General features: G+C 63.6%; 2 protein-coding genes across 3 annotated transcripts; one reads left to right on the top strand and one right to left on the bottom strand.

Moving 5' to 3' along the window:
* Nucleotides 1-4: 4 nt before the first annotated feature.
* CABLES2 (Cdk5 and Abl enzyme substrate 2) lies at nucleotides 5-11,218 on the top strand. 2 transcript variants are annotated; one of them, XM_037060026.1, is made up of 11 exons: nucleotides 1,015-1,450; nucleotides 4,722-4,793; nucleotides 4,878-4,970; nucleotides 5,981-6,058; nucleotides 6,667-6,775; nucleotides 7,112-7,277; nucleotides 7,658-7,761; nucleotides 8,126-8,232; nucleotides 8,759-8,963; nucleotides 9,146-9,287; nucleotides 10,000-11,218. In XM_037060026.1, exons 1-10 carry the CDS (start codon nucleotides 1,071-1,073, stop codon nucleotides 9,284-9,286), a joined length of 1,455 nt encoding a protein of 484 aa, XP_036915921.1. In that variant the 5' UTR covers nucleotides 1,015-1,070; the 3' UTR covers nucleotide 9,287; nucleotides 10,000-11,218. The 2 variants fall into 2 exon arrangements, with proteins under 2 accessions (XP_036915923.1, XP_036915921.1); XM_037060028.1 differs by lacking the exon at nucleotides 1,015-1,450 and adding an exon at nucleotides 5-975 and having other exon boundaries at nucleotides 9,146-11,218.
* A 118-nt stretch (nucleotides 11,219-11,336) lies between these two features.
* On the bottom strand, nucleotides 11,337-12,614 carry RPS21 (ribosomal protein S21). The gene is made up of 6 exons (XM_037060029.1): nucleotides 12,506-12,614; nucleotides 12,271-12,333; nucleotides 12,131-12,194; nucleotides 11,898-11,969; nucleotides 11,485-11,540; nucleotides 11,337-11,397 (listed from the first exon to the last, which is right to left on the bottom strand). Exons 2-6 carry the CDS (start codon nucleotides 12,318-12,320, stop codon nucleotides 11,388-11,390), a joined length of 252 nt encoding a protein of 83 aa, XP_036915924.1. The 5' UTR covers nucleotides 12,321-12,333; nucleotides 12,506-12,614; the 3' UTR covers nucleotides 11,337-11,387.
* Between the last annotated feature and the right edge of the window lie 7,593 nt (nucleotides 12,615-20,207).

The raw sequence follows: 20,207 nt of genomic DNA, 5'->3' as shown, positions 1-20,207 counted from the left end.
TTGGGGGCAATTTGGAAGGATGGCGCGAAAGGCAAGAGGACAGACTGGGCACTGAGCGAGCCTCGCTGTGCCGGCCATTGAAGGTCACCAGGAGGAGACGTGCCCGGGAGAAAGCGGGGCCCGAAAGGAGCGGCCGTGCAGCCGGGCCCTGACTGGCCACCGTGCAGGCGATGACCTTTCGTACTCCCGGCGACCAGAGGCGCGCCGCCCATTTTCCTGGTGCCCGCAGACCATGGCCGTGGGGCGCGGGGCAGCGCGTGCAGAGGCATTGCCGAGCCGCATAACTAAGCGGCGAACGCCGGCTTCCAGCCCTGGGCAGACCGCGCTGGCAACGCCCCCTGCGGAGCCAGCGCCATCCTGACTGCACCTGGGGTTGAAATCGCTGTCCCCACCCGAAGGCAGCACCTGAGCCTGAAGCCACCGCTCTGACATCAGAGGGACGCGGGTGCAGAAGAAACTGAGTCTCAGATCACTTTGTTGCTGGGGGAGGGGCGGGACTGCCCCTCCCCGCCAGCCCTCCCAGATCCTCCTCTCCACAGACCCGCTGTCTCTTCTTCAGTTAAGGAAGGAGCCCTGGTGGCACCGCCGCGGTGCCGCACAGCCATTCCGGGAGCCTGCGGATCCTCCGGTAGTTTGCACGCTGAAGGGCCTCGCCCACGGCAGGTGACACAGCCACAGGCTCTGCGCGGCAGACACCCGGAGGGGAAGTGCGCTGGGGCCTAAAAACGCAATCTCCACGGAGACCTATCACGAAGGCCGCTGCCCAGCAAGAGCTCGGCTTCCGAGGCGGGGACTCGAACCCGTGGCCCCGTCGTCTCTCGGCTCCCGGCCGGGCCCGGCGGAAACGCGAGCGAGCAGACGACAGGCACGGGCCCTGGGGCGCAGAGACAGCACCTCCGTGACCCAGGGGAGCCGCCCCCGAGCTCAGCAGCCCGCCCATGGCTCCATGCTGACCAATTGCCGAGCGCGACTGAGGTATATTTGCATGAGGGCGCGCCGCGACCAATGAGCGTCTATCCTAGGCGCTTGCGCGCGGGCCGCGGCGGGACGCCCGCGGGCTCAGTTAGAGGATGGCCGCGGCGGCGGCGGGTGGAGCCCCGGGCCCGTCCCCCGGCCCCGGCTCCGGCCCAGGTCCTGCAGCCAGGGCACCGCCGCAGGCGCTGCGGAGACGCGGGGACTCGCGGCGCCGACAGGCCGCGCTCTTCTTCCTCAACAACATCTCTCTGGACGGGCGGCCCCCAAGCCTGGGCCCGGTTGGCGAGAATCCACCGCCACCGCCGCCGCCGCCCGCCGAGGCCCGTGAGCCGCCGGCGCCGCCGCCGCCCCCGGGCCCCGAGACCGCGCCCCCCGCCCCACCGGGCCCTCCCGGAACCGCGAGCAGGGCCTCGGTGCCCCAGGGCCTGCTCAGCCCCGCGCCCGCCAGCCTCGGCCTGGACCCGCAGCGCCACAGGTGAGTGGGGCGGGCGGGGGCGCGGGGACCCGGGGACCCGGTGACTTGGCGCCGGCAGTCCGGGGTGGAGCCTGGGGCCCCCCTACACAGAATTTGGGGAGTGGGGTCATCCCGGGTCCTCAGCCCATGATGCCAGGTCGGGGTACAAGAGGTGACCCTGACCTTCTGTGAGCCCCAGGCACAGGATTGGGATGTCAGGGCCGGGTCTTCGAGGGCTCAGCCAACCCCCGTGGACATGGTGTTGGGGTTTCCTCGGACCTTATCAGTTCTCAGGTACTGGGGTCATGGCCCTCAACCTTGCCAGTGCCCTGAATGTGGGTTTGCTCTGCACTCTCAGCCCCCAGACTCAGGGGCAGTTCTGGGACACCCCTCCCAGCCCACCTTTCCCAGTGCCTGGACGGAGGACACAGGCTGCCAGCTGCCTCTCCGTGTCCCCTGCACTCTCTGCTCTGGGCGACCCCCCACCCCGACCCGTGGACCAGGGGGCCCCTGCACAGGAAGGACAGCTGGCCTCAGAGTCTCCTGCAGATCATCACCCCCTGTACCAAGGCTGCTTTGGCACTGGTGGCCCGTTACCTCTGTGCTGCCCCCATCCCCACAGTCCCCTCTGAGCTCATGGCCCTGGCACGTCCCAGCCAGCAATTCCTCCTCGGCCCTGATTCCATCTCCAGGGACCCCTCGGCCATCCCGGAGCAGCGCCCACCCCGGGCTCAGCCCCTACAGTCTGTGCCCCTGCCTCCAGACCCTGGGGAGCTCTGGGGTAAGCCCCGCCCACGGCCCCTTCTCCAGGGCCCCTGCCTGGCCTTCAGTCCGAAGCACAGAGCTGCCGGGCAGTGGGCAGGCTCTGAGGCTGGCCCTGAAGTCCAGAGGTGGCCTCTCACATGGGAGTCATCTGGGCGGCACTGGCATGGTCACCTCCAGCCCTGACGCTCGGGTTTCCCGGGGTCTTCCGGTTGGGCAGGCCACATCCACAGCATTTGCAGGTGCAGCTTGCGAGGTGTGAGTCCTGGGCAGGCCAGGCATCATTTAGGGGTCTGTGGGCCAGACCCTGTGGACAAGACAGCACTGGCCCCTAGAGCCACACTGGTGGGAGGGGCTGTTGGGAGTGCCTGGAGCCCTGGGTGCTGGTGCGGTTGGGGCACCACTGCTGGATTCTGAAGAGGGCGTGTGGCAGGCCCAAGCTCAGGGGAACTGAGACAGGGCAGGGTGTGATCAGAGTCAGGTGCCGCGGGGGCCCTTCCCACTGCGGCCACAACACCCTGTGTCCCTGCACCCCTTGCCTCTCCCTCCTGCTTACCCTTAAGTCCCTGTCCAGGTGCCCTTCCTTCCCTCAGGGCTGCACCTGCCCTTCTGGGGCCCTGACCTTGTGCCTGGGGAGTTGCTGCCCCGGCCCCAACGGACAACAGGGCGAAACAGACGGCCTGTTTCTCTCTCTGCGCCCCAGGCCCAGGCAGAGTCGCTGCTCGGGGTGTGAGGGACGCCTCAAAGAGGTGGCTGCCAGCTCCTGGCTTTAGACTTCAGGGATCTGTTGTTGTGTTTTAGGAATGGAGAGGATGCTGAGGTGCTTCCCCAGAGTCCGTGTCATGGAGTTGTGCTGGGGCCTGGGCTCTGGGAATAACCTTGAGAGGAAGCCCAGCCCCACCACCCAGTGGCTCTGTGACCTCCAGCAGGTGGCACAGCTTCTCTGAGCCTGTTTTCTGCTCCATGGGGTGGACTTGCATTAAGCACCGCCTGCTTGGGGGCTGTTGTGGGGCCAGGTGAACATCCAGGGCTTAGCGGGGATGGCCTAGGCCTGGGGAGCAGAGCGAGGTCACGGGAGACTCTGGCCACAATCCGGCTGCGCGGGGCTCAGCCCACACATGCTCCACGGCGGGGAGCCTTCGAGACCCTGGTTTCACTCCCAGGACTGCCAGGGCCACATTTCTTTTCAGTTCAGCACGCAACACGCAGGAGCACACCAGGGCCTGGGCTGCCAACTGGGTCAGACCAGGTCAGGAGCCCCTGGCCTGTCCGGTGCCATGTCACGGTGCTTCTGTTCCCTCCTCCCCTCTCCTCTCTCCTGGGAATGGGCTTCGGGACAGAGCCCTGCATGGGGCAGCCTGTGGGGGTTTACAAGGTCACAGGTCCAGCTGGGGTGTGGGCAGGGCTGCACGCCCTGCAGGGGCTCCAGGGAGGGTTCAAAGCCATTGGCACCTCTCGGGCGCCTGACATGGAAGAGCAGTCACTTGAGTGGGGCCACCAGTCTCGGGTGGTCTGACTCCAGGTACAGCAGCGCCTTCCCTGCGCCTCATTGGCCATGGGCGTCTGGAGCCCTGCTGGGCAGGGCGTGTCCTCGGTGACCAGGTGAGGGAAGTTTCTCACCACCACGGGCAGCATCACCTCTGCCCGGCTGTAAGGGCATCACATCCAGAAGCAGCCCTGGCCCCAGCAGTGCAAGGGGGGGCGGGCCGGAATCTGGACTGCAGAGCCACGGGGAGGGGGGCGGTCCCAGCCCCACTCCCCAGCTCTGTGCCTTGGTCTCCCTGCCTCTCTGTGAACAGAGGGTGGTAATATGGCCTCCCCAGTGGAGCTGCTGGGAGGATCGAGTGTGTCCCCAAAACACTCACGAGGAGAGGAAGGCAGAGGAGAGCCCCACACAGAGCAGCTCTTCTGCAGGGGCCACAGGGGCTCCATCCCTGCCCAGCAAGTGAGCTGGACCCTGTGGGCTGGGGTCTGTGGGTGCTGCTCGGCTGCAGGGCCACGTTACAGGGACGGGAGGGCAGCACCCGCCCGGCATTTCCACCTCCGTGGGGACTGCGCTGGCACGGCTCACACAGGATGCCCCAGGGGTGCACCTGCCAATTGGCACCACCTGGGAAATTGCCTGAGGAAATAAGCTGAGAAAGCCCCTGTGGCCACCCTTGGGGCTGCTTCTGGGGCCTGGGGCCCCGCCCTCAGGGAAGGACAAGCACAGATGCAGACACCGCAGAGGTGGTCCCCTCTCCACCAGGTGGCTTCCTTTCCTGGTACCACTCCAGCCCGACATCCTTGCAGGGCAGGGCTGGTCTGGTCACCCTCCATGACCCCACCCAGGGCCTCGGGACACAGGGGCCTGCCCAGCAGTCCTCCCCTGCTGCCCCTGGAGTGGGCAGTGAGCACCCCTGCCTGCGGAGGTCTGGCTCTGCTTCTCTTACCAGCACCCGTCCTGGCGGGCACCGCAGCAGCCCCGCCCGTCCTGGCCTGCCCCGCCTGCCCGGCCTCTGTGCTGAGTCCTGCTCTGTCTCCTTTGCAGGAGGCGAGTCACCTCCCAGCGCTGTTCCCTCGAGTTCCTGGATGACATGGTGGGGTGTCCCTCGGTTCCAAGGTAAAGAACTCTGCGGCCCCACACACCTGCCCTGGGGGCCAGAGAGGGCATGAGAGGGACGGGCGACCTGTATTTCGCCCACAGAACCAAGCACGTGCCCGGCTCCCCCAGACACAAGGGCCTGAAGAAGACTCACTTCATCAAGAACATGCGGCAGTACGACACCAGGAACAGCAGGTGTGGCCGCGCGGGGCCGCCCGCCTTTGCCCCCCACGTGAACCCAGCGCCCGTCCATAGCAGCCCCTGCCCTGCCACCCCAGAACCGCAGGGACAGCAGATGAGCACCAGCGTGGCAGGAAGGGGTGTTGGTGCGGGCGGACGCGTGCAGGGCAGAGGGCTGGGTTCATCCCCTCGTGCAGAGGAGAGGCGAACTAAATCCCCAGCCCAGCAGTGCCCCCCGAGACAGGGCCAGCAGGTGGGGCCCCCAAATCCCGGGTCACAGACGCTGAGCGAGGCCTCTCTTCTCTTCTGCCCTTGACACCCTTCCCTGCCAGCCCTGAGGCATCTCAGTGTCCCACCCTGATCCAAAGGGTCCCCACACTGTACCCCTTGCCATTGAAGGGCACCCCTCGGGAGCCAGATGGCTGCCAGCCGTCCCCGCTTCCCAGTAATAGCCGTGGTCAGACAGCCCTGGACCGCCCAGTGGCTGAGGGGCAGGCCCTGGGGATGCCCAACAGGCTGGCCGGCCTCAGTGGGCACTCGGTGGGCAGTCACCCCAGACTTAAGGGGAGTCTGTCGTCCTCCCTGCCAGGCCAGGGCCTTGCCAAGCAGAGCCGTTCCCAGACGGGCAAGGCCTGTCCCCTGCATGCTCCTGTGCCGGTGGGCCCCTTGCAGCAGGCTCTCTTCCCAACTCTCTTAGGCCCCGCCTCCCCAGGATGGCCGAGGAGGGGCTCCCTGAACCCAGAGGCCCTGTGGGCACCCTCCTTTGCCGTGTGTGTCCGCCAACGCCCGATCCCGGGAACCAGAGTCCCAGCTTCCAGCCTCGGCCCTGCTGCAAGGGGCCAGGCAAGACCCTCCCCATGCAGCGTGTTACATGCCGGGGGCCAGTGAGAGCTGGGGCAGCCAGACCCACGGGCCCTGGCCTGGGAGTCCTGGACACCTGGGGAGGTTGCCGTCCCGAGGCTTTGTGGGAAGGAACTCTCCCAGGAAGCCCCCGCCACCGGTTCCAACCGGCGCCCTCCCTGCAGGATCGTGCTGATCTGTGCCAAGCGCTCCCTGTGTGCGGCCTTCTCCGTCCTGCCCTATGGAGACGGCCTGCGGGTCAGGTGAGTGGCCGGGCGGCTGGGGCCGGGCTCAGCCAGGCTCCTGGCAGCCTCCCCCTGTCTTCGCAGCAGACCTGCCCATCTCCTGATTCTCTAGGAAGGGGTGTGACCCTCTTTACTTCTGTTTGAGCTGCCTGAAGGTCAGTGCTGGGGTGCTCCTCTCCGTGGGGACACTGATGTGTGTCCTTGTGACCCAGCCAGGTAGTTGTGTCCTGTGTGTGACCCAGGAAGAAGCGGACAGCTGGGAGGGTGGGGATGGCACCTGGGACCTGGTGTGGAAACCTCCTGCCCAGTGTGACTGCAGGGTAGGGGGCACCCCGGGAGCACAGCCGTGGGTGAGGCTGTGGCTCGGGCTGCAGGGGCAATATCGCTGCCACTGTTGCTTTAAAAGGAAGCACCCAGTCTAGGGAAGGAGCCAGACCAGGCAGCTCACATGACAGGGGTCCTCGCCCGAGTCCCCAGCAAGTTCAGCACTGCTGCTGCTGCTCTCCAACGCGAGTGCTGTGGCAGCTGCCCTCACGACTGGGGGTGGGCCAGGGGAGAGGGAGGCTCTGCCCCCACCAAGGTGGGGCGGGGGGGCGCCCACAGCTCTCGTGTGCCCTGCGTTGCAGTGACCTGAGGGTGGACAGCCAGAAGCAGAGGCACCCATCTGGCGGGGTGTCCGTCTCTTCTGAGATGGTGTTTGAGCTGGAAGGTGTGGAGCTGGGAGCAGATGGAAAGGCAAGAGCCGACACCGCACACATGGCCGGGCGGGCATGGGGCTCACATCCTGGGGAGAATGAGCGTGTGGCCGTGTGCTTCCCTCTCATCTTCTCCATGCAAGGGGCCGGCGGGAGTGAGCAGCCCGCCCTGCGACAGCGGCCCCTGGGCCCTGGGGTTCAGAGGGCAAGGGCTGGTGGGGGTGGCATTCTGGAATGTTGTCACTGAGAACGGTGATGGTCAGGTGAGCAGCCCCAGCTCTGGCCTGAGCGGGGTCATGGTGGGTGAGGGGCAGGGCCGTGCATGTGGCAGCAGTGAGGAGGGGCGGGACCGCCACTGATGCACTCACCTGTCCAGGTCGTGTCTTACGCCAAGTTCCTGTACCCCACCAACGCCCTGGTCGCGCAGAAGACAGATGGCCACGGCCCAGCGCCACAGCCCCGGCCCAGCGTGCCGCGGGCGCTGCCAGCGTCCAGATACAAACCGGCGGCTGCCAAGCCAGCACCCCCTGGCACGGAGCTAGGTACCCTCGCCGGCGCTCAGGCGCCCCCCAGTGGCAGCAGAGCAGAGTCGCATTTGAACCCACAGCCCTTGGTGGAGACAGAGGCAGACTCGAAGCCTGGGACTGGTGGGGGGGGGGCGCTGGGGGCCAGGGTGTGACTTTTCAGGACGGATGGACTCTGGGCAGAGCAGACACGCAGCCAGGCGGTGGGGAGAAGCTGTGTCCACAGACGGCTGGGGGCCAGGTGTCCTCATCAGGACGCCCTTCCCTTCCTCGCGCACTGGGAGCCCCTCCCAAACCCCATGGGACCTGGCATGGGGGCTCCTGCCCAGGGTGACTGCAGGAGCACGGCTCCTGCCCCAGGGTCAGGGCACTGGGTCAGCGCTGCCTCCTGCCCACAGGGAGTGACGCGGGGGATGCCCTGGAGTACAACCCCAACCTGCTGGACGACCCCCAGTGGCCCTGTGGCAAGCACAAGCGGGTCCTCATCTTCGCATCCTACATGGTACAGTGAGTGCAGACGCACACCTGCTCTGCTGCGCCTCAGGGGCCGGGAGCCCGGCGCCACCAGGGCAGGACCGACAAGCTCCCAACCCCAGGGCACCAGTGGCACCTTGCAGAGGGGGCATGCAGGGCTGGAGAGTGGTGCTGGCCGCACCGCCCGGGGGTCAGCCCACGCCTTCAGCCTGCTCACCCCTCCACCAGGGCCCCCCCCACACCCTCAGCCCGCTGCCCTCTGTCCTGAGGTGTGTCACTCTCACAGACCTGGGGCCACTCTGAAGGCATGGTGCCACCACACTTGCCAGCCAGGCCAGTGGGAAGTGGCCTTGCAGCGGCCAGGCCCCAGCCTCCCGCCCCCTGTGTTGCAGACGACAGTGATCGAGTACGTGAAGCCCTCCGACCTCAAGAAGGACATGAATGAGACTTTCCGGGAGAAGTTCCCACACGTCAGACTGACGCTGAGCAAAATCAGGAGGTAGGGGGGCCGAGGCCACCCAGGAACACCCCCAAACTCACTGCTGCTGAACGCCACCCTGGGGTTCCTGTAGGCCCCCATTTCCTGTCCATCCCTGAGCCTGGCAGACTCAGGCCCCTCCCGACGTCCGTGCGGCCCATAACACCTGGGCAGGCATGTGCGAGCACACACACCTACACCTGGCCGTGCCCACTGAGCCCCCCTCACCAGCACCTGAGGCCCTGCAGATACTGCAGCTGCGAGCTGAGGCGGGGCTCCCAGTCACTGCCCTCTGCTGGGACCCTGCCCTGCCAGCTCTTACAAACGCCCACCCCAGCAGCTCCCAGGGCGCCAAGGCTCCCAGGGTGGTCCAGGCACCATTTCAGCACACCCACATCTCAGCGCCTTGTGGTGCTGTGCCCTTGTGGTACCTCCCCGCACAGCCACAGGACAGCAGGGACTCTATCCTCTGCAGTGGCCCTTAGAGAAGAGGGTGGGACGACAGCTGTTCTAACGGAGGCCGCCTGACCCCCGTGTAAACCCGCAGTTTGAAACGGGAGATGCGGAGTCTCTCTGAAGAGTGCAGCCTGGAGCCCGTGACCGTGTCCATGGCCTACGTGTACTTTGAGAAGCTGATCCTGCAAGGCAAGCTCAACAAGCAGAACCGCAAGCTGTGCGCGGGCGCCTGCGTGCTGCTGGCCGCCAAGATCAGCAGCGACCTCCGCAAGAACGAAGTGAAGCAGCTCATCGACGTGAGTGTGCGCGCCCCCAGCTGGCCACACCCCCTCCCAGGGCGGAGCCCCATGTCCCCAGCTCTCTTCTGAAGGCTGAGCACTGCCCCTGGGGGCGGTGGTCGTCACCCACTCCCCACCTGCTGACTTAGATGGGAACCAGAGCAGGGGCCACACTGAACCCTCTCTCTTCTTCAATGCAGAAGTTAGAAGAAAGGTTTCGGTTCAACAGACGGGACCTAATCGGGTTCGAGTTCACAGTGCTCGTGGCCTTGGAACTTGCTCTCTATCTCCCCGAGAACCAGGTGTTACCTCATTACAGACGCCTCACGCAGCAGTTCTAGGGTACGATGCTGCAGAGACCACCCCTGGCGCCCACCCCACTCATCACACCCACACTGTGGGCCCCAGGGGCTGTGCCCAGGCAGGGAAGTGCACCCCAGTCCCACTGCCTCCCAGCAGGGGCCCAGCCTTCACACACTTGATTTTCCTGGGGGCATGGCTCTCATTCCCAGGCACAACGCACCTCCGTGGCATTTCCGAGTGTCCCTACGCCCTTATGTGGACAGAACGTGGGACATGGGAGTCCTCCCGGGCCTGAGGCTGCTTCCACACCAGGACCTCAGATTTAACGTCACAGCCTCTTTTCCCATCTGCCTCGCCTTCCACGCAGTGTCACAGCCGTGTCACAGCCCCCTGTACCGGCCGGACCACGCAGCCTTGGAGGCCTGGTGCTGGACACACTGCATTTGCTGCAGTTACATGACAAAGCATTAATCCTGTTTGGGGTTCTGGGTGTGAACCCCCCAAAAAAACAGTGCTGTGGACATGACCCTGCCCTACAGCCCAGCTCCAGGCCTGCCCCCGCACAGAGCCGCAGGGTCAGGTCAGGCCAGCAAGAGCAGACTCTTGTTCCTCTTGACCAGCTGCACTCTGGACCTCTGCTCTCCCACACATCAGGTCTCGGGGAAGTCCCGGCACTCAAGTGTCAGGCACCCCAAGAGGCCCTGGCACACTTGTCCACCCCACACGGACACTGCCCTTCGTTTCCCACCAGGAAAGCGCCACTGGCCTGTGACACTGGACCTTCAGGTGACCGACTGCACAGCTGGCTCCTGATCTCACTAAGCAATACTGTGACAGAAAAGCAGTCTATTTGTCATCATGGGGGATCCTGCCCGTGGGGACTTTTTCTAGAAGGAACAGAGGCTGGTCGAACAAGGTGTGTGAGGCTGACCTGAAACCACACTTGGCCCTCAAGTGGAGAGAACACTAACCCTTCAGTCCTCACCTGCAGCACCGCCTCTGGCCTCCTGTGCCCCAGGCTGACTCTCACACTCAGCGGGCCCCAACCAGAAGCAGCTATCACTCCCAAGCTGATCTGGGCCACACCAGCCTAACCATTCAGCTTCACAGGCCTGTGTCCCCTTGCATGAGATGACGTTATTCCTCAGCTTACCACCCAGCCCAACACACTAAGAACCAAGGACTGGAGAGTCAGCCTATCTGGGAAACCGCCTGGGCCTCCAGCTGCTCCACCAGTGTGCCACAAACCTGTCACTGGGGTGGCTCTGGGTCAGCCCCCACCCCGTGCCCTTGCCGGCGCGCTCACAGAAAGGCCCACTGTGCTCATCACAGCTCCCAGCCACCAGCAACTCAGCCTGGACCACCCCCGCAGGGGTGTTCCTTCTCCCACTCCTTGGAAAGTAATGGAGGACCAAGCCTGCATCTGCTGCCCAACCTGCCTCAGTCCCCCTCCACCCCTCCTGGATCCAAGCTGAGGTGGAAGGAAGGTGCCGGCTGCCAGGCCCCGTTGCATCTCAAGGACACGTCTGTGTTACAAGTACTGTCGCCCTGGACATCCTGGTTTACAACTCAGCCTCAAGCGACCTGCCACCCAGTGATTCCTGTACAGCTGTAGAACCGCTGACAAATGCCGTAACTTAAGTTTGCTTATTTATTGTCTGATCCAGTCCTTCACCAATCTTGTCTATGACCTCCCCACCCAAGTCCATGTCCCTTTCGGTAACGCCAAGCTGCCATGGTGTGGCGCTCAGGAACCCTGGTGGCAAAGCCAAGATTTCAGCCAAACCTCAGCCTGAACCCCGTCCCCTAGAACCAGCCCAGACACCGAGGATGTTGAGGGCCGGGTGTCCCTCCATGGGCACCCAGTTGCAGTTGTGGATTTTCGATGGATGTTAAGCAACTATCTGACCTCAGTACTGAGTCACAGGTGTTTGTGTTTCTGCTCTCAAGTAAAACATGGTTTCACAGCACACTTCACAGCTCGTCTCCTTTTTGGGCTGGACTGCCTTTGTGGGCCACTCACAGCCCAGTGTCACCCTGGCCCTGCAGAGTCTGAGGCGCGCCCACCAGCACAGAGGGAACCGACACGGAGTTTCACTGTTTATTTGTGGAAAATTTCACATCTGTGATGCTCTGCAGTCAGAAGTTCCTGAACGAGAAGAACAATAGTACAGCCTCAGATCTGGGGGAGCAGTCCCAGCCTCTGCCCCGCCCTCTGCCCCCCATCCCCGCTTACTTTGAGACGATGCTGTCGGCCTTAGCCAGTCGGAGGATGGAGTCATCTGACTCACCCTGGGGAAAAGCACACGGGCCATGTTTCCTGCTGCCCCTAGCTGGCCATGTCCCCTCGCAGGGCCACACAGCAGTAATGGGGGGGGACTCTCCCAGCCTCATGCCTCACCAGATGGGCGAGGCCTTGGAGACAGGGGAAGGGGGAGAGCGTAGTCACTGGGAAGCTCCAAAGTAAAGGCTGGCTGAGTGTTCCCAAGGCAGTCCTGTCTTTGAGCAACCTTCCCGCCCTCCCCAGGATGGGCAGAGGGCACAACCCAGTCCCGCAGGCTCAAACTATCCTTCCGACCAATGAGAAAAGGCAAGGCACACCACATTCGGCCCTCAAAGGCCCGGGTGAGCCAAGCCCCAGACACTCACCATCCTGCGAATAGCCCCACAGATAGCGTAGGTTTTAAACTGGCCGTTGAACCTGCCTGTCACCTTGTCAACCTATCGATGGAAAATGAGTGTCACACCAGACGGGCAGTCCAGCGCCTTTCGCTCTAAACCTGAGGTTTGGGAATTATCAACGCCGGCGCCAGTCCAGGCTTCGCTCCCCCGCTCCTGAGCTTTCTCCCTCACCGTGCAATCCCTCACGCCGCCCGGCTCACCTCGGCCACGTTCATCTGGATGGACGCGTGGTCCTTGGCGCCGATGATGCGGTTGCTGGCAGAACTGCGGGGAGAAACGTGTGAGCGGATGGGGGAGAAGGCGCCTGGGAAAAAGGACCAGTGGCGGGGACAGCGCTCACCATTTCCGCGGCACGTACAGGTCCACAAACTCGCCAGCGTCGTTCTGCATGTTGAGAGCGCGCCTGCGGGGCCCCGCGCAGCGCGTGAGCACCAGGCGTGCCCGCGAGCCCGGCCCCCGACCGCAGTTCCCGCGCCCGGGCCTCGCCCGGACCCCGCGCGCCTAGCCCCCGCCCTGACCCTCGCCCTGACCCCCACCTAGAGGCCCCGCCAGCCGACACCGGCAACGCGGCCTACCTGCTGCCACCACCACGAGCACGTCCGGGAAAAGAGAGCGCAGCTTCCCCCGGCAGCGCTATTGGTGGGAAAGGCGGGGCCTCGACCAGTGCTTCCGGGTCCCAGCGTACCGCTGCGAGTCTGCGCAGAGCCCGGCCGGGCGCTCTAGGGCACTTCCACTTCCGGTGGGCGGGGGCGGTGCCTGGGGCGTCTGGTGGCGAGTACGGTTCCGTGGGCCGGCTTGGGTTGGCCCTGAGGTCCCGTAGGACGGCGGGGGCTCTAGGCCTGCGGCCGCTCTGCCTGAAGACCGGCTGAAGCCACTGCCGCCCGTGCAGCGAGAGATCTCTCGGTGCCGACTGCCACCGAGAGTCTGAGTCGGTGAGGACGGCGCTCACGGGCGGCCAGGGCGAGAGTAAGCTGCGTGGTCATCCGTGGGAATGCGCGACGCAGAGCAGTCCGGGTACGGACCCCGCGGAAGTAGCCGAGGAGGAACACTTCTGGGTGTAGTGGAAGATGAGAGCAGACGGTGGACAGAACCAGGCCGCGGGGCCAGGGACCCAGGGGAGACCCCGCAGGGCTGTGCGGGGTCCCCGTCGGCGGGACGCCGTCCTGGGACGTAGCAGCCGACCCCTACGAGACTCGAGTCCCGAGCGAGCAGGAACCGGGCCCAGCCTGGTGGCAGAACCAGGTCAAATCCAAGCCCCTGCGCCGCTCTGTCTGACCGCTCTCCAAGGACCGCTTCCACCACCTCTCGCATCACCCCGCTCCAGTCCTTAAGAGCCCTAGTGGACAACAGCCTGTGCCAGCCCCCTCCTGGGGCCAAGAAGCATTAAGAAAGATTACAGAAAACTCCCAGACTGCAGAGGCGACTTCCCGAGTCCCTGACCCACATTCCTCTGAGCCCGCAGGGCCGTTGGCCGGTCTGCGCTGAAACGTCCGCTTGGTGCTTCATCTCCCAGACAAAACACAACACCCCTTGAGGGCGGGCTTGAGACCATGCATGCTATCTCCCCTCTAGGGGCTGCTCTAGGCTGAGCCGGCCAGAAAGCCCCTCCTTGCCCTTCGTCAGCCCCCCCACCCTGTGACTCCCCCCCCAAGTCTCTGGTTGCACAGTCAGGGGCTGCCAGCGGCTGCCTGTTCCTCCTGTGGGATAGGATGTGTCAGTGACGCTGGTCAGCCTGACCAGAGAGCCTCATGATGGCTCTGGGAGGATTTAACTACATCTGGAAACCAGGGTTGGTGCGGGCAGTGTCTGCCGTCACTCCTACGGGGCTCCAGCCTCGGAGCATCAAGAGTGAGCGATCTGAGCCCGAGTCTTCCAAGACACCCCTCCAGCGCTTGGGGCAGCCCTGAGATTGGGTGCTCTGCACCCCCAGCATGTGCACAGACCTGACGTGCGCAGACATGATTTGTTTGTGGGTGGGGATCTGCACAGCTGGCCTGCCTGTGGGTGAGCCCAGCTGGGCCGGTGATGAGAGCTTCTCACCGGAGGCAAGAGACGGGCAGCTGGAGTACCAGAGGCAAGGAGTGGCCCACAATACAGAGAGCCCTCACAATACAGGGTCAAGTGATTTTTGACAAGGATGTCGACCAAGGGGAAAAGGGCCTAAATTTGAGACCTCAGTCTCTTAATGAGAAAACTAAGGCACAAGCTTCATGACACTGGACTTGGAAATGACTTCTTAGGTATGACACCAAAGGCACAGGCAACAAAAAAGACAGTTGAACTTGATGAAAAATGTTTTTCATTTGTATATCAAAAATCAACAGTGAGCCCTGGCTGGTGTTGGCTCCATGGATTGAGTACCAGCCTGAGAACTCAGCATGGATTTGAGTCCTGGTCAGGGCACATGCTTGGAGTGTGGGCCAGGTCCCCAGTAGGGGGCGAGCGAAAGGTAACCAATCAATGTATCTCTTGCACATTGATGTTTCTCTCCCTCTCTCCCTCTCCTTTCTCCTCTCTAAAAAGTAAATTAAAAAAATTGTAAAAAAGCAAGCCATGTAGTGGGGTAAAAATATTTTTAAATCACACATCTGATAACAGGTTAATGTGCAGAATATATAAAGAACTCCTAAAACAAAACAAAAAGGCAACCTGATTCAAAAAGGGGACTTGAGTAGATGCTTTACCGAAGAAGGTAAATGACCAGTGAGTGCACTTAAAGACGCTCGACATCACTGGTCGCCAGGAAGATGCAAATCAAAGCTCCGAGGTACCACCACCCCTGTTAGAATGGACACTGAACACACACACACAGAAAATAAGTGTTGGTGAGGATGTGGAGAAGTCAAAGCCCTGGTGCGCTGTCGCAAACAATGTAAAGTGGGGCAGCCGCTGTAGGAGATACTATGGAGGTTCCTCAGAAAATTAAACCGAGTTACCATATGGTCTGGCTATTCCGCTCCTGGGTACACACCCAAGAGAACTGAAAGCCGGGACATGCAGCGAGATTTGCGCATCTGTGTTCACAGCAGCCAACACACAAACACACCTGAGTGCCCATCAGCCAATGAGCGGATAAGCAAGATGCAGTAAGCACAAAAAGGGGAATATCGTTCAGCACAAAAGAGGAGGAAAACCGTGACCCGTGCACATGCACGGACCTCAGAGACATGACGCTCAGTGGCATGAGCCCGTCATAAAAAGACAAACCCTGCATGATTCTGCAAGGACAAGGTCCTTAGGAGTCGTCAAAGTCAGAGAGCAGAATGGTGGGTGCCAGTACGGGGGGCAGTGAGTGTCGCAGGGGGACAGGGTATCATTTCACAAGGTGGAAAAGCTCTGCCGACGGCGGAGCTGCTGGTGGTGCGGCATCAGCGCCTTCAGCATCACCGAGCTGTGAGCTTGATATGAGTCCTTTACCAGGACAAAAAACTGTATAGGACACACACACAAGGCTCTGTGGTCTCCTCTCCCCGGGGCAGGGTCCCAAGGCCACATTCTTCAAGGGGAAGCTGCTCCCCAGTCCTGGGCCCTGAAAGCAGAACAAGCCCCACCTTGAGAAGCCCTGCCATCTGAAGTCCAGATCCAACAAACAAGGAGGAGCAAGGGGTCCCTTGATGGGAGTGGAGGGGGCCTCAGCAAGCAGGGCCTCCTGGCAGCTGTAGGGGAGGGAGTGGCAGACAGCCTGTGACGTCCCCAGAGGACACCACCTGGCACCTGGAGCCACACCTGGCCCTGCGCACAGCCCTGCGAGGGGCCTCCAGGCAGAGGCTCACCTGTCTGCTCCCTGCTAGCCGAAGGAGGCTGAGCCACTGCCCTCAAGCTCCAGGCCCCGGCCCCTTGCCGGCAGGTTGGGAGGGCATCAGAGGTCTGGTGGCATGAAGGGCGTGGGGGGCAGGAGCACCTGGCCCTGAAGACACTGTCCAGTGGAGCCCGTTTTGCTGCTCCCGGGCAGCCCAGGGCTCAGGATCGGCCGCTCTGCAGGGCATTTCCAGCAGGGTCCTCGATGCCCCGTCTGCTCCAGAGCACACCCTCTTCCTCTTCCTGCCCACCCTCCACCCCAGCGCGCTCTGCGGGGCCTGGACTGCGGACGCCTCGTCAGGATGACAGGCAGAGGTCCCACTCTCCCTCTGCCTTTTGGGCCAGTTGTTTGGCCGCCTCCGCCTGCCAGCTGTGAGGTGGGGGCCAGGGTCACCTGCGTTCAGCGGGTCAGCACATGCTGGGCTCCGAATTGGTGTGGCCCTTGGTAGGCCCTCATCCGGCACCACCAGCTTCCTGCTCATCTCCACCCCCATCCCATCCCCATCATCATTGCTGTCAGGATGGGCGGCTGAACTGCAACCCGGAACAGACGGCTGACGTCAAACCAGGGAGCCGAAGGGGCGGGCTTTGCCAAAACTGTGTAGCAACCTGAGTCCAAGGAAAAAGCCACCAATGATGTATTGCCGCTTTGTTCGGAGGGGACCAATCCCCAGCTCCCACGGGGAGCCAAGGAAAATAAAATCCCGCCACCGTTTTCCCTATGCGCGCAGCGACTTCCCCGACCCCACTCTGCGGACTGGGAAGCCTTGCCTGGGCGCACAAACCCCAATAAAGCTCTGTGCTGCCTAACTTTGACTGGCATTTCTTCCTCGGCGGAGCCTATGAAAACCTTTCAGTTGCGGTCACCCCCATCATCACCGTCATCACTGCCATCACCATGGCTGTGACGTGTGGCCCCTGGTCCTGAGCTGGTGGCCACAGGACCTGCACAGTAACCACCCCAGCCTCCAGCAGGCCCCTGTTCAGGCTGCCCAGGCCCAAGGCCGTGGCCAGTAGCATTGGCTTGGTGGGCGTGGCCGAGCACTCACCTCGCAGGCAGGCAGACAGGCAGGCAGGCAGGCAGGCAGGAGGCTCGCAGACGGTGCCCCTTGCAGATTTCCAGGGGAGGCTGCCCCGAGATCTGCCGCGCATGGGCTGGGCAGGGCCGGGCCGGGCTGGGCCGGGCCAGCCCTGGATGCGTTGTGTGTGGAAAGGAGCAGCTCCTCACGGGACGCTTCCTTCCAGGCCTGGGCGCGGGCCCAGGGTGAGCCGCCGGTCAGGGCCAGGGGACAAGCTCCCACCCACGCAGGCCCGGACAGGAGCCGGGGGCCGCCAGCCTCCGGCCTGCCTTCCTTTCTCTTGGGAGGGGGGCTGCCTCTCAACAGAGCCTTGCCCCCAGGGCATCGTGAAGCGTGGGAGCCTGGAGCCCGAGGCTTCAGCGACCCGCCCACTCAGCAGGTCCTGGAGCCGCTGCCCCTCCATGGTTGTTGGGGACCATCCTCCGGCCTGACACAGGCAGTCACAGGCCCTCCCCCGGGGCCAGGCCTGAGGCGAGCCAGCTGCATTACTCACTGGCGTCTGGGTCCCAGGGAGACCGGGAGCCCCGGGCCAGCGTCCTGTTTCGATCTGTTTCACTAGTTGAAATGTTTTACCTTACTTTGTCCTTTTATTTTACTGCCTTCTTTATTGTGTTTCCTTCAATTTTTTCATTGCAATGTGACCTACGCATAATAGACTGCACAGGCCCCCAGGTTTCATATGCGTGTCCAGCAGGCTGGCGGGCTCGATTCTGACTTCACGGGCCTTGGGTCAGGGGTGGGATGACCTCCACTCAGCTCCCAGGAGGCTTCCACGGACCCCTCCCAGGTCCCAGGCGGACCAGGGCCCAGGCACCAGCCGACCTCCAGTGGAGAGACACGGTGGGTGAGGTGGGACACGGCCAAGATGTCCATCTTCCAGCTGCACCCCTGCTGTGGGGATGGCTGTAGACGCCCGAGTCCAGTGACAGGAAAGGAGGCACTTCCGTCCCAGGAGCACAGAGTATGTCCAGCGGGTCTGTCGCAGCTGACACACCAAGGGTTTGCCTTGCTGGCCAGAGGCCAAGGCGTTCCCACCACATTCCGTGGAGCTTTAGGACCCAGGGGAGAAGGCTGCAGAGCTCTGGCTTCAGGGCCCACCTCCAGCCCCAGGCCCAGCCCACCGGGCCCTGCTGAGCCCACGGGGAGGTGGGGGGGCACGCTGACCTTGGACCCCACATACAGACTGAGACCCGGTCCTGGCTCCAGGCTGACCTCTGGCCCTGTGCAGAAGGAGCCCTGACCTCTGGCCCTTCTGCCTGAGCCTCAGTTTCCCCATCAGAAGGGTACAGCTGCTCTCCCAGCTCTCGTTCGAGCAGTTGAGGGCTGAGCAGGAAAGGGGCAGCTGGGGGCCTCGTCGTGTCCACACCTGGGGACAGGGTGAGACTCATGCCCAGCCCTTCGCTGCTGCTTGCCCAAGTGGAATCAGGACTGGCAAGCAGTCTGTCGGATTATCTATCTGGGAGGTGCCCCAGCCCTGGGAGGGACAGACAGGGGCACAGGCCTGGGAAGGGTTCTGACACCTGGCCCCTGCCCGGTACGGTCAAGGGCCCAAGGCTGCCCCGTGAAGAGGCAGTTAAGGAGCCCATTTTGCAGAGCAGAGGAGAGGAGGTCGCTCCCCAAAGCCACAGAGCTGGGGCACAGGGGGGTTGAAACCAGCTTCCAGGGGAGGGGGAGGAGTTGCTGGAGAAGCTCCGGTCCCCAGCACTGAGCTGCTAGGGGGGGTGGGACTTCAGGTTCACTCCCAAGCCTCGGTTTGGAAGTCCCATCTCCCCCACATTCCTGGTGACCCCCACAAGGGGGTTAGAGGGGAAGGTGGCCCCAGTCCTTCGGCCCCTGGGTGGTGACAGGGCCCTGTCCACCCACCAAGCCAGCTGAATGTCAGCAACAGCCAAAACATACCCAGAGGCTAAGGTTTGCACCCAGATTCCTGCCCCGGGGCCGGGCCTGGCCCGGCTTGTCTGGCTGTGCCCCCGCTCGGCCCCACTCCCCCAGTTCCCGGCAGCTTGTCCCCTCCCTGCCAGCCCCACAGGTGCCAGGCACTGAGGCTCTGGGGCTTCAGCGGGGCCCAGCCAGGTGGTGCCATCGCCCCTCTACGTGCTGTGACCTGCAGGGGGCTGTGGGCAGGTGGCTGTGTGGCGCCCTGGGCTGTCCTGCGCCCATGGGGGCCGAACCCGGCCCCAGCCCTGGGGTGCTCACAGCCTGGAGATGAGCACCACACACTCTCACATCTGGAGGCTCTAGGGCAGCAGGCCCCCCAAGACAGGTGGCAATGCTGGGCTGTCACAGCCAGGGGAGGGGACAGTGCTATTGGCCACTAGTGGGTGGAGACCAGGGGTGCTGCTTAGCACACCGAGGTGCCCGGGACGGCCACGCAGGGAGGCCTCGGCCCGCAACGGCACTGGTGCCTGGTCTGGGGCCTTGAAGGGCAATGACCCAGCTGAAGGCGGCGTCTCTGAGGAGGGGACACTCTCTCAGGAGGGGTCACCCAGTAACCCGCCCGGAGCGGAAATCCGGGGTGCCGGGCGTATCAGGAGGGGGACAAGGGACAGGTGGGGTCTGGTATCACCTGAGGAATTCAGGAGGTGGGGCCACCCTCACCACCTTCTCCCCCAGGGCCCAGCTCCTAGCAGCCTCCGGCACATTCCTCCCCTGGGTGGGCAGGGGGTGGGGGGTGGGGGCCTGCATTCCTGGCGCAGACAGGGGCCTTGGGATGGCTGGCTGCATCGTGGTTGTGGTCCTCACTGTCATCAGCCTCCTCCGGGGCCCCGGGGCCTGACCTTTGCAGGAAAGCATACAGGGGCAGGTCAGAGGCCAGCACACCTTTCCCGAGCAGAGTGAGGGCCCTGCCAGTGAGGACGGGACTCAGCAGCCCTGCATGGTCACGGTCGGCCTCCTGGTCATTGGGGCGGATGTCACACAGGGTCGGAGCTCCCTCCTTCTCTGGCTCCCCACTTGGACCCCATTTTGTGAGCACGTTTCAGGCGCTGGCCCAGCCCGAGCCTGAGGGCCCTGGGTGTTTGGCCCTGGGCAGCGTGTGGCCAGCTGCCCAGGTCAGAGGGTGGGGAAGCAGGGAAACAGCAGGTCTGCTCAGGGCTGTGGGGAGCTGGAAGCGTTCGGCCTTCAGACTCCAGACCCCCCCACACCAGAGTCTCCGCATGTTTACACTCCCCTAGGAAGCGTCTCCCCAGAAGAGCCTGGGATGCTGTTTCATAAATGTTGAGACAGGGCAAACGGAGGCCTGGAGCCTAGCCCACCCACGACCTCTCTCCATGGGGAGGGGTCTGGGGTGGGGTGGCCCGGAGGGGGCCACCTGGCCTGCCCCTCTCCTCCACTCCTCCCCACCCGCCAGCATTGAGTCAGAGGCTTCTGTAGGCAGGCCCAATAAGGGTGCCCAGGCCGG

Source organism: Sturnira hondurensis, unplaced genomic scaffold, assembly GCF_014824575.4.
Source record: "Sturnira hondurensis isolate 20B ecotype Veracruz unplaced genomic scaffold, ASM1482457v3 Scaffold0011378, whole genome shotgun sequence".
NCBI lineage: Eukaryota > Metazoa > Chordata > Mammalia > Chiroptera > Phyllostomidae > Sturnira > Sturnira hondurensis.
This window is presented reverse-complemented; position numbering and strand designations above follow the sequence as displayed.